The 12,779-nt window shown below is 37.9% G+C and overlaps 1 protein-coding gene across 4 annotated transcripts; it reads right to left on the minus strand.

The window, feature by feature from the left end:
• Window positions 1-6,765: 6,765 nt before the first annotated feature.
• LOC122061595 (probable protein phosphatase 2C 33) lies at window positions 6,766-12,170 on the minus strand. Of its 4 annotated transcripts, none has more exons than XM_042624957.1 (7): window positions 12,032-12,170; window positions 11,442-11,921; window positions 10,587-10,957; window positions 9,002-9,391; window positions 8,795-8,912; window positions 7,991-8,214; window positions 6,766-7,648 (listed from the first exon to the last, which is right to left on the minus strand). In XM_042624957.1, exons 3-7 carry the CDS (start codon window positions 10,827-10,829, stop codon window positions 7,160-7,162), a joined length of 1,464 nt encoding a protein of 487 aa, XP_042480891.1. In that variant the 5' UTR covers window positions 10,830-10,957; window positions 11,442-11,921; window positions 12,032-12,170; the 3' UTR covers window positions 6,766-7,159. The 4 variants fall into 4 exon arrangements, with proteins under 4 accessions (XP_042480891.1, XP_042480893.1, XP_042480892.1 ...); XM_042624959.1 differs by having other exon boundaries at window positions 11,428-11,921; XM_042624958.1 differs by having other exon boundaries at window positions 11,093-11,921.
• Between the last annotated feature and the right edge of the window lie 609 nt (window positions 12,171-12,779).

The following is a 12,779-nucleotide window of genomic DNA, read 5'->3' on the forward strand; positions in this document are numbered from 1 at the left end:
AGAGAGAGAGAGAGAGAGAGAGAGAGAGAGAGAGAGAGAGAGAGAGAGAGAGATATTAGAGGGTATATTAGGTACTTCACTTTTTGCAACGGTATTTTGATATTTTAAAAAATGAAAAAATTACGCCCTCATCCCCTATAGTTTTCCGAAATTACATGTGGATCCAAGGGTTTGAACAATTTACGCCTCCTCCCCTATAGTTTGAAAGATTCTTACAATTAGGTCCAATCCGTTAGTCACCGTGAATTTGAAACTATTAGATGGCGATGTCACCATTTTAATACCGAAAATGCCCTTTTAATAAAGTGAACTTACTTATACACCCTTCACATAAAACAAACAAAAGAAGGAATCCCTCTTTTCACTATGTTCTTCTTCAACCTAGGTCTTCAGTACAAATCTTTTGTGACCTCAACTGTGAGTATGATTTTTTCCGGCAGCAATGTGGGAGTAAGAGGTGTTTTGGAGTTTCACAGGGACGAGATCCGTATCTGAACTGATGGAGTTCCAACAGTAGGGTTGAGAGGTATTGGCTTCAAGGCCATACATGAAACCCTCTCCCACTGTGAGCGCAGCCATGGGAGGTAGAGCACTAAAGTAATCGGCGCCTTATTGGCTTAACTCCCTTCCCTTCCCCATCGAGCCACCATTTCCTCCCTCCCTTGCTCTTATCCACCTTCACAAGAGCCAAAGACCCAAAGGCAACATACTGCTCAGGCCCCCTTCCTTTCCTGTCTGGCTTTGGATTTAGAAAGAAACAATTAACCCAAATTCCTAAAAATCCAGGAAAACGGACTAACATAAAAGGAAGCTCCTAGCTTTTTCTGCTTTTGTACCCAAAACCGTTCTCCACTTTAATCTACTTCATTGATTGCAAAAAGAAGAAAACCATGAGCTAAACCTAACCCACATAAAAGCAATAAGACTTGATGAATTGAGAGATGTCCATGAAAATGAAGAAGGGAGACTAGTAAATTGTAAGTACAACACGAAAAGGTCACCTCATTATCAATGAAGATTAACAACATGAGAGAAAGAGAGAGAGAATATTATAAATGAGGGCGATTTCATAGAGCAAATCACAAAACAAGCTGTGATTTGCTCTCTCTCTCTCTCTCTCTCTCTCTCTCTCTCTCGCTTGCTTCTAACCCCTGTGCTCTGAGTCTGCAACTGTGTGTGTCTAAAGTGGCGAAAATGCTGTGGGTCGACAAGAAGACCTTGGAAAAGATCATGGTTCATGAAGAAATCACTCAGAATCTCAAGAAGCTTGTAACTTTATAATTCCTCATTTTGGTTTTTCTTAATTGCTCACTGAGCAGGATTGCCCTCATCTACTGTTCTATGTGATTTCCAACATACCACATCTTGTTTCCCGCTTGCATCAATAGCACAGAAAATCGTTCTTCTCCGAATGCAGCGGAGATCGAACCTATTGAACTAAACCCAACTACTTCAGTAGCCATTAACAGTGGTAGCATAAATGAGAATGAGAAGGAAGAACTGCAGAATCTCTTTTGGGTTATCAATGAGGGTTTGGGCATATGTGTATAGAAGGGTATAATGGTCTTCTAATATTAAGACTATTTCTACTAAAGGGGTAATACGGTCTTTTGTTGAATTAAACTAATTGCATACTCACATCGTCAATGCTAGAGGAGGGGGACGTAAATCTTTCAAACCCTTGGATCCACATGTAATTTCGAAAAACTACAAGAGAGCGGAGCATAATTTTCCCAAAAAATTATATACTAGTTGACATCAGCATATAAGGTATATTCCGTAGCAGCGACTAACGGCAAGGGTCTGAATATAATTTGGTATCACGCAAGGGGTGTCTCTCTAATAATGGCATTCTCTAGGGGGTGGCGCTGTAAATTATCCTTTTATTTATTAATATAAAATATGCATTTTCTACCTCAAATAGATCTATTTCCATGGGATAATGATGGGGAAATGCATCGCAAAGGTGTGGACCCCACAATGCAAAAATCCAAAAATTTTGTATTCTGCCAATCCAACCAGCTGGCTAGTTTAGACCTACCAGTTGGCAGCATTTTGGTTCCTTTGGCCTATCATTCTACCCCTTTGTGCCTGATCTCTTATATATATATATATATATATAATTACCTATTTGCCAATACTTCCTGGTAGGTTCTCTAGTGGTATTGGCAAACTAAAAAAGAATAGATAGGGTCACTTCTGCCTTCCTAGCACTCCATAGCTCCCATCCATGCCAACATTGGCCTTCTTTACTCTATCTTCTTACCTATTCATAGATAAGGGTATAAAAATCAGATTAGGGTATTACAAAGACTTAAGCCATCGCCGCTCAGAGGAGCCGAATCTCACAGAAAATGTAGACTTTCAGGTCACAGGTTTAATTCTTTTGTTTTTACCTTGTGTTGCCACCCGTCTCTCTCCGCTCTCAACTTCCCCCCTTGCTTACTTAAGCCACTCTTTCGTAATTTTAATCAATCACAGGGGTAATTCACATGATAAAAAATTACCATCACTGTCTAGCATGTTTATCTAGAGAACCCTTTTGTCTTTTCAAACTTTTTTGTAACAAAACTTGAGGCATGAACTTGGCAAAAGAACACACTAAAGCATATCTCACAAATCTAGCAGTCAATGATTATCATATCGATATAGAAAATCTGTTGACTGGCAGTAACATGTCTAGAGAAGAGATGATGAGATGTTGATTTGGCAGTACAGTTGTGTAGATCCTAGCCTAGCTAGGCTTTAAGAAGCCTTTTTAACGAAACTACTGGAATTTAATATTGCTCTTCAAGAAAAGACATCATGCGTGATCAAACATGGGATTCTCTCTATTGTTGGACACATAAATGTTGCAGCAGAGGTCTTAATCAAATAGCTTGTTCAGTTGATCTCAATCAATAGACTGCATCAATGAACAAGCAACGATCTCTCTTACCTCGTGATGAATAACTTGTTCAATTGATGCAATCCTTGGAAGACCTGCACTAGTGGATTTTGAAGTAACCTAAGCCCCCTCTTGTTTTATGTTTGTAAAACCCAATATTACATGAACAACGATCTGAGGGAGGAAAATTTTAATGGGCAACTGTGTCTGTCTCTGTATAAGGGACCATCATAGAGCTAGCATGCACTCCTCCTTAACATACATATTTCTAGCAATTCTAAAAAATAAATAAGGAAAAATCTGCAACCTGTCATACTCTCCCTCTCTTTGGAAATGACCTCAATGCCCTTCCCTCCCACCTACCCACACCCCCCCCCATTAGTTGGTCCGTTTGTTTTAGAAAAGCTAGCATCACATCCAACCCTCTCCCAATAGATAAATAACATAAAGCAACATGAACTATCGAGATGTGCAAGATTATTATTTCATACAAGATATAGTTATATTTATATATTAAAGGGAAAGGGTTCTTCATTATACTACCAGTGTGGGAAGGAATCTACATGTCACACCAATATATGTTATGAAGAAATAGATGAAAAATAATTTAAAAAAAAATCATGTGAGTTAATTTCATAAGGGGGGGGGCATGGCAATCTTTTTCCCTTATATTATTGTTAGAGATTGAATGTATAAAAACATATGCTATTTAGGCAGTTAATAGCGGCATTATATAAAATAGATTTAATTGAGACATATATGTTGACACGAAGGGTGGACATGTTATTTGAACAAGAGTGTCCAAAAATCGAACAAAGCAATGTATCAAAATCAAATTGAGTCATTTACATTAAAACTGTAAAAACTGTTTAATAAATCGTTCAGTTTTGGGTTTCAAAATTGAGATTGTTTAGTTAAACGGTTTAAACCGAATCAAAAAAATTATTAAAAGAAAATATATACAACAATAAACAATTCAATCTTAAGTTTGCATTCATTTCAATAAATATTTAAAGGAGAAAAAATCCATTTGAAGAAAAAAAAATTAAAATCTAAAAATCATTTAAAACCGAAAATAAAATTTAAAAAGAAAAAATCCATTTGAATAAAAGAAGTTAAAATCTAAAAAACCATTCTTACAACTATTCTACACCAATAGGAAAACAAAAACAAAAAAAAAAACAAAAACAAAAAAAAAAAAAAAAAAAAACAAAAAAAAAAAAAAAAAACAAAAAAAAAAAAAAAAAACAAAACACAAAAACAAAAACAAAAACAAAAAACAAAAAACAGAAAAAATTCTACACTTATAGATGACGAGAGACAAATGTCAATGACTCACCAACCTAAATGAGCAAAAATAAAGAAGCCATTTCCTTCTGGTGGCTAAACTTGGACCACTTTCCTTGCGGATGGAATTTCACCAGTAGTGAGATTTGTGGAAGAAAATGCCATATACATGTGTTACTTTTAGAAAAAGGAAGAGAGACTTTCACTCCCCTATCAGTCATCAGTCATCAGTCAAGCAGGAATTCACCCCACTGTGGATGCTACTGATGGTTCCCATTTTCAATTTTTCATTGCTTAGAATTCAACGAAGTTCATTGCTGATGAAAATCCTACTCATCCCATATATTGAATTGGGAACCCAATCAATCAAACTCCTCTGTGAATGTCACTTTGTGTTAGACTTGGACCACTCTCAAAGGGAGTAAAGGGCATGCATGCTGTCTTGTTTTTTTCTTTTCTATTGGGTGGGGGAGACTGGGGGTTATAAGAATTGATTTCATTCAGATATTACCCAAAACACTCTTATTAAATGAGTGGTATTAGGTTTTGGAATTTTTCTAAATGGAAAAGTGCGGAATGGGAGGTGCAGAGTTAAGATTAAAGTCTGGATTTTATTTTATTTTTTTTATTTTTTGTTTTCTAACGATAGGTATTTGGACCTTCGGCCTGACTAGTCCCGCTTGATCAAAACCCTTATTTGGAGAAATGGTGTCGTGAAGACTTGTATTTGTGTATATATTTTGTTGGTGATAGAAAGAAATTAGGTATACCACCGGCTTTCGTGCAATTAGTGGTTCAACAAATGAGAAGACTTCCTAAACTCACTCAGTCTCTTAACATTCAAATCCTTTCTCAAATCTCCAAGTGGGAACCTAACCTTCAATTCTACCCACCGGAGCCCCTTAGTCCTCAACGTCCCCCTAACCTTTAGATTTACACCAACCTACACGCACTAAAAACCACCCCATCATCATGACCAATGGTAGTTTCAGTCCCTATACTAAGGATTCATGTTGGGCAGCAACCGTCATTTATAACAATCAAATCTCTCTAGCTAGTATAATCTATTATGGTTATGCAGGAACACTCCAAGAAGCTGAAGCGAGAGGGATCCAACAAGGTGTCTCACGGGGCTGTTTCACTGGGACTTGAAGCCATAGAGATTTGGACTGATTCAAAAGGAATGGTGGAATGACTATCAGAACCTGTCCTCACGCCTCGGCCATAAGAGATTCTCACCACTCTTTTTTTTTTTTCATTAGCTCTTTAAATTTAAAAGATTGACAGAATAGCCATTTCCATCACTCATAAAGCTAGAGTTACTAAGTTGAATAAAACCCCAAGGGGTTGGTCCATTGATGAACTGTCATAGGTTAAGCGCTTCAGAATGCGTCTCACCTTATGTTTGAATCAGCTTGCCAAGGCCTGAAAACCCCTGAGTTAACCAAAAAAAAAAAGCTGAATACTTGTATCACAAACAATGTAGCTATTTTTCTTCATTTTATGAAGTTTTTCTTTCTCATAAAGAAAAAACAAAAGGACATGTACGCCACAAATAAACTTGTCTCAGACTCTCATGTCTCAAGAAAGAAGAATTGGCCTTTTAACAAGAAAAAAATGAGATCAGAACCGACAATTTCGTGGGAAGCGTTATTTACCATACTTTTCTTTTGTAAATTATAGTAACTTGGAAGACCCAACTTCACTCTCTACCAAACAAAAAAAGTTTTAGGGCAAAGGAATGGGAATGTCGACATCTTTTTTTGGTGGTTTTTCTTTGATAGGTCTCAATCTATCATCTTCTATGGGGGAGGTGAGTTAGAGTGTGAACCAAAAACCTGAACCCAAGAACCAATGGATTTCCACACATCATAAACTACCAAGTGCGCTAGACACTTTTTCATTCTCTCAAATCATCTTAGCCGCTTCGTACTTTGTATTGATTGTGACAGAATGTGAAATCCTTTTTGTAGAGCCATTTTAAGTTTTCTTTTTATTTTATTTTTTTTGGGTAAGGGCCATCATTAGTTATTGACAACATTGTTTTTCTACCATATGAACTGACTATTTGCTCATTGCGAAAGTAAGATAAGTTATTAGATTTTACATTTCATATTTAGTGGTCATTATTTTTCTCCAACAGTTTTGTTTTTCTAACAGAGTTGATCCTTTCCTTTTTTTTTTCCAAATCTTTTTATTTTAATTTATAGCCCATGTAAAATTGCTTTGAAAATTATACCATGATTGGATGATATGTAAGACATCCAGAGTCTCTAAATTCCACTGGACAGAAGAGACACTACTAGCAGAAGAGGCCAACCCATTTTCACAGTATTTTCTCTCCCACTCAGTTCATTTCAATGCAAAATGGGAAAGAGTAGGAAAGTGAAGTTCATCCTAATCTCTACCATCATTTGTTTCATGGACGTAACAGTGAGTGATGTAAATTTTTATAGTGAGGCACAATATGATTCCCATAGCTGATTGCAATTTGTTAATAACAGGATAAGGCTTTCTTCAGGAAACCCACACAATCATCAGATTTAAAAAGTTCAATTCAGTATATACAATTCTAAAAGTAGGCTTCAACATCACAAAATTATTATCAACATTATAATAACAAATAACACTATTTCCAGTAAACATAACAGGATGACAAGAAAAGAAAACCCCCACCCCATCCCAGGAAAAACAGATTAAAAAATAAAATTGGAGAGCTGGATTTTACAAAACTTCCATTTCTACCCAGACATAATAGAGAGAGAAAGGAGGATTCCCCAGACACACTAATACAGTCCGGTCCAACCTCTCCGAACCAGAATAAACAAATGACACCCCCTACAAACACCTTCTTTCTGTAGCAAGGTAAATCATAAATAAATAAAGCAAAAGAAAAAGGGGGGGAGCGGGTGGAATTGATGATGCTTAAGAATTTTGGTGATGGTATATGATTATACAATCAAGAAACCAAACTAACCCCTTTGATCATTTCCAAGTCTTTGTTCCTCCAGTGGGCTGCTTATCCTCCTCATTTTCAGCAACAAACCTTGGTAGAGTCAACAGTGTGTTCACCCTTGAGACACCTTCCAGGGCGGACCACTCTCCTATCCCCATCAGCCGTGCAGCTTCATTCAGGGGTTCTTCCTCTTCTTCCTCCGGCTGGATCTCAGGACCTGCTCGTACTGTTGCCGATCGATTCAGCCCCTCTGCGCTTTGAGGCTGTTGTTTCTCTTGACTACTCTCACGTTGGTAGAATGCAGCTGACTGTTCTTCGGCTTTGGATGGGAGGCAGGAATTGTTTGAGTCGGAGACAAGGAAGAGGCAGACTACAGCACAGTCGTCAATCTTTGAGGTTGGGTATTTGAACTTCCATGCACGAACTGCCGACTCGACCAAAGATCGAGCAGCTGTAGAACGTGCTGGAGCTGATGCCACTATGTCTACAACTTCTTTGTTTGATAGAACATCCCAGACCTGCCAAGATTCCAAGCAAATTATAAGTTAATAGAAGGATCAACTCGAGAAAAACCTGGTCAACTAAAGAAAGCAGAGATTACAAAAGACCTAATCCTCAGGATTCCAACTCAAAGCTTTCGAATAACAAATTATTGGTACTGAACAATTGAAAGGTGTTCATTACAAAACAAACACATCATCTCTTAGAATATTTGATCTTCCCCATGGAAAAGGGGGAAAATATCAGAAGGTAGGTAAGATCACCCAATGCTCCCAATCAACATCATCTTTTATGATACCACAAAACAGAGAAAACAATCGGGGAGGGACCAGAAGAGATCAATGTTTCAATTCTCTTACCCCATCTGTTGCCATCACTACAAATTCGTCCCTCTCCGTGAGGCGTCGATAAGATATCTCTGGCACAGAGATCAATCCAAAATCCTTGAGGCAGAAATCCCCAAAAGCTCGAGCCATTGCCAGGCCAGGGGAGTCATTGTTTGGCAGCCACACACGAGAAACTTCAGGCTCATCCCGAAGGGCGAAAACCCTCCCTCTACATTGCCTGATTCTCTCAGCTTCCACTATAAGGCACAAACAGAACATGAGAAGAAGAGGTAAAGAACTTGCAAAACATCTTAATTATACATTTTCTTTTCCATTTCATCCCATTTCACACCTTCATTTCAGTTTCATGACCAGTCCATATTGTTTACCTATATAACAAATATGCTGCACACGAGACTAATATCTGAAACATATATAATGATAATCCTATTTCCCCCAATGTTAATAATTTATTGCGTCCTTTTCTCTGTTATTATTACAAACTATCTACACGGAAGTAAGCTAAATTTTATTTCTGCACCATATACAGAAATGAGAAAAAATTGGCGAAAGACGAGTGTTAATGAAAATATAGCATACAGCAGTATAGATATCCATCAGATTTTCAGGTTCGGCTTGCTGCATTACACTTTCTGTACTGTCCCACTCAGCTCTATAAAGCAGATTAACAATTAATATGAACTTATGACTCTGCTATACTTCTATTTAATTGTCCAGTTCATCAGAACTTGGAAATTGTTTTCAGATTAAATGTTTTCAGCTTTATCACATAAATTACAGAAGTCGATAGCTTTTGCGTTGCAGAGAGATATATACCTGGAAGATTTGGTTTAAGGTCCACGGTCAACTGAACAGCAGTAAGGGCATCGTCTTGATTCCTTGTCCCCAGTATGGCTCTAGAGTCTCCAACATTTCCAATAATAAGATCCTGACCCTATACAAAACAAATAAGATATTCATGGCCTAGAAAGAACTCTAGATAAAGTTTATTAAATTAAATTTATCAAGCACATAATCCAATACCTGCTTAACCAGGGTGACTGCAGTTGTCCCACTACAGAAGCAGTCAATGTTGGGGTGCAACTTCAATTCCTTATCCATAACTTTGAAAGCCTTGAGAAATGACTCCTTCAGTGTAAGAAAGATCTCTGGGTGCTTCTTGTTCTCTTCAATATCTATAGATTCCCTCGATTCCTCTTCAACATACATGAAGGAAGTATCTTCAGAATTCATGCTTACCATGGCACTGGTACTGAGTTCTCTAGATCCTCCTTCACTGCCGATATTTACTTCCCAATGGGCACTTAGCTTCAATGGTAGAGAATCTCTCACTCTTTTTGCAACCAAATGGCCATAGGGACCATGGCCATCAAAAACACCACAGAAAACTGTGTCTGTTCTTGAACCAAAATTCTGTAAATGCAACAAAGCATCTTTTAGAGAAAATGAACTTTCTGATGCTTCCACATGAAGATAGTAATGTTACTAACTTCAAACTAAAACTGGCGCAGTAATGGCAAGAAAATGGAGAGAACTGAAGCAAAGTCAGACTGTACAAAACCCTCTTCAAGTAATTAAAAGAGTTAGCGGAGAGAAATGAACAAATGACTTCCTCTGTATGATCACTTTTTGTTGCTAGAAATCCCAATAAGCATTCTAGAAATAGATAAAGTAGATTCTTCTAAACATGTGTGGGATTCAGATATCAAACTTAAGAACGTCCGTACAAGCACAAGAATTAGGAAAATGAACTTAAACTAGACATCAGTATTGAGATCTATTAAATGTGGTAAACGGGAGAAACGCACAACTTGGAATAGGAAAAGTCTAGTTCTTATAAACAATTAATTATAATTATAATTACAAAGCCCTTCCCAGACCCTGCAGTAGCCACCCCCCCCCCTTTTTTTTTAATATAATAGGATAATCCTTTGCAAAACTAGTATGAACACATCAATGGTTTTAGATATTAGTATTAGTCCATATCAGATGGTTTTTCTCTCAAAGATACCAATACCATACTTTACCCTCTGTTGTATGATACTCTGATACGGTATCTGCATAGGGACCGCCGATACGTCATATACTTAACCAATACCTAAAACCATGAGCACATCCTAACCAGATGATACTTTACCCTCTGTTGTGAAGAACGAAGAAGTAACAGCAACGGATCTGAAGCAAGTCCAAGATAAATGTAACAAGCAGGACACAAACTTTCTATAAAGATATATCACTGAATTGATTCATGCAAAATAAACGGCCTTTTTTTTTTTTGGGTGGGGGTGAGTAGGGTGACAGGACGAGACAAGTTGCATTCAAGGATGAAAGGAAATAGCCTATTCTCTTCGATTGGAAAAAGAACATAGCAGTATACAACTGAATACGAGTAAATAGTAATGAAATATGTTTTGAAGATGTTAACTAATAATTTATAAAAATATATCTAGGATTAAGATCAGAAGAAGGACGGGGTAAATTGCCAGGCGATACCAATAGAAAAACAATTAACTCAAAAACTAGAAGCACCAATTCGTATTTCGGCGTTCAAGTGGTGCGTAAATCCCAAAATATTTAAGAAACCAAAAATTGATAAAGAGAAGAATACCTCCCAAACGATCATGGCATCCTGATTGGTCCCTTTCCTGCCTTGTTGGGTAAACAGAGAAGCAACCTCGCTAGCACCATTCAAGAACATTCTCCCGGCTATCCTACGAAGCTGCTCGTCCCTCTTATAATCGAAGGAAGAACTCCGCATCGAACGCCTCCTTCTTCCGTTCTTCCTCTTTGATTCCGAAGTCGGCGATCCGGGAAGACCACTCCTCCCGTCCGCCGATAAGCAGGACCCCATTCTCAGGGCCCTGATGATATCTAGTAGGCACTCCAGAACAGCTAAACAATCACAGCACTTGGTTTCTACGTGAGGATCCGTCAGAAACAAAGCTAAAGACTCCCCTTTTGCTTCTTACCAGCACCGAACTGAGCAACAAAACCAAAAGATACGATACACTCTTAAAGCTCTGCAATTGAATCACTTAAAATGGAAAAACAAATTTGCCCGAAAAACACTAAACTTCAAATACAATCCGACCAAATCCAATACCAAAAACCTACAACTGACGAAGACGATGAAACAAGCTGCAATGAACTTTGAAAAGCAGACCCTTTTCGGTTACCCAGAAGTCTTAAACTGCAGCTCAAGGAATCTGAGTTCTAATCCCTTCCTTTCCCCCCACCCCCTTTGTTCTTTGTTTTTCTTTCCTAAATCACAAAACCAAAAAGTCGAAATGATTTTTTCTATAAAGCAGGATCTGTAATTCAATTTTTTTTTTTTTTTTAAATCTAAAGATTAATAAAGAAAAGATAAAATAATTTTGCCGCGAAAACACTTGTTCTTCTTTATTCCTGCCTTTATCGATCAATTCAATCACTCCAAATCTGAAATTTACACAAATATGCGAACCAAGTAGAGAGACGAGAGATGTAAAACAAAGGAACACGCTATTCCTTTTGAAGCTTCTGATCCCTTTGTAAGCACAGTGGATTCCAAAGCCAATTGCATAAGAAATTCACGGATCTCGAGGCCGACTTATTCGCCAAAAAAGGATAAACCTATCCAAAATTATCCGAAAACTGAGCAGAACCGGTTCGAGAGAGAAAGAAGCGGAAAGACGAAGTGTAATCGTTTTCAGATCGCTAGCAAAGACAGAACCGCATCAACAGCGAGAAGAACAACACGAACAATGAGATCAAAGATCCCTCCACAAAGATCAGAGAGAGAGAGAGAGAGAACGGAAAGGGAATCCGAACAAGTACTCAAACGGAGAGATGCGATTACACGAACTGATCGATCTATGGTTCTCCTGAGTTGAAAACAACAAAAGAGGAACCAAAGAGGAAGATCAAATCATAGCCAACGAACCCTAGGATTAATCTGAAGAATCTGAAAATACAGAGAGAGGAAAAGCATTAGTTGAATGCAAGATTGAGGTAGAGAGAGAAAGAAGAGAGAGAGGGTAATTAACAAGAACAAAAGGGAGCTTAGCTTTGGACCTTCTGGATGCTTGACCTCATGGAGATTCCAATACCAATTCCATGGTTTCTGTTTCTTCCCTTGTTTTTCATCTCTTTCTTCTCTTCTCTTCTCTTCTTTCCAATCTGTAGGCTTTTATTATTTTTCTTTTTTTATTTAATCCACGGTCCATATAGTTGACCCACCTGGTCATGCCAAGGGGATTGGATTCGATCATTAGATATATCAGCCAATAGCATGCATTGGTCCTTTGCCAAATCCTATTCTCATATCCAATCCAATAACATGTGTCCGTTTGGAATATAATTGAAAATGATAAAAAAAAAAATGGATGAGAAAGGAGAAAAAACACTTTTGTCTTCTTTTGTTTTTCGTTTTTTGGAAAATAACCGTCCTGACCACCACGCTCAGACCCAGTTGAGTATGAAAACACCGTTTTATCCTTCTCCAACTCGCACACTAATGATGTCTCCTTCCGCCCTTTCACTAGCCCACACGCTGGCACCAGAGCCACGTGACCGAAGATTACTACATTGTCCTTTTTTATTTTATTTCAGAGATACGCATGCAACCCATATGTCTCACATTACCGAAGAGCACTAGTGAAGGTGTGGGATGGAGCATCATACAGAAATGGTACAATGAGTAAAGACACAGTGCCTTCTAATGCATGACATGCAGGCGCATACCTTTTTCCTTTCTATTGTTAAGGCAAGAAATCCATGCCCCATCACCATCACGTAGTTTTTGCACCAAGTGGGGTACTGA

This window comes from Macadamia integrifolia, chromosome 14, assembly GCF_013358625.1.
Source record: "Macadamia integrifolia cultivar HAES 741 chromosome 14, SCU_Mint_v3, whole genome shotgun sequence".
NCBI lineage: Eukaryota > Viridiplantae > Streptophyta > Magnoliopsida > Proteales > Proteaceae > Macadamia > Macadamia integrifolia.

Bases quoted from the DNA above. Each gene is read 5' to 3' on its own strand.
- LOC122061595 (XM_042624957.1), bottom strand. From the start codon at position 10,829: ATGGGGTCCTGCTTATCGGCGGACGGGAGGAGTGGTCTTCCCGGATCG. The intron at 8,913-9,001 runs GTATTGGATTAT...TGTTTTGTATAG, and splicing joins CAGTCACCCTGGTTAAGCAG to GGTCAGGATCTTATTATTGG. The intron at 7,649-7,990 runs GTAAGAGAATTG...GAATCTTGGCAG, and splicing joins TAGTGATGGCAACAGATGGG to GTCTGGGATGTTCTATCAAA.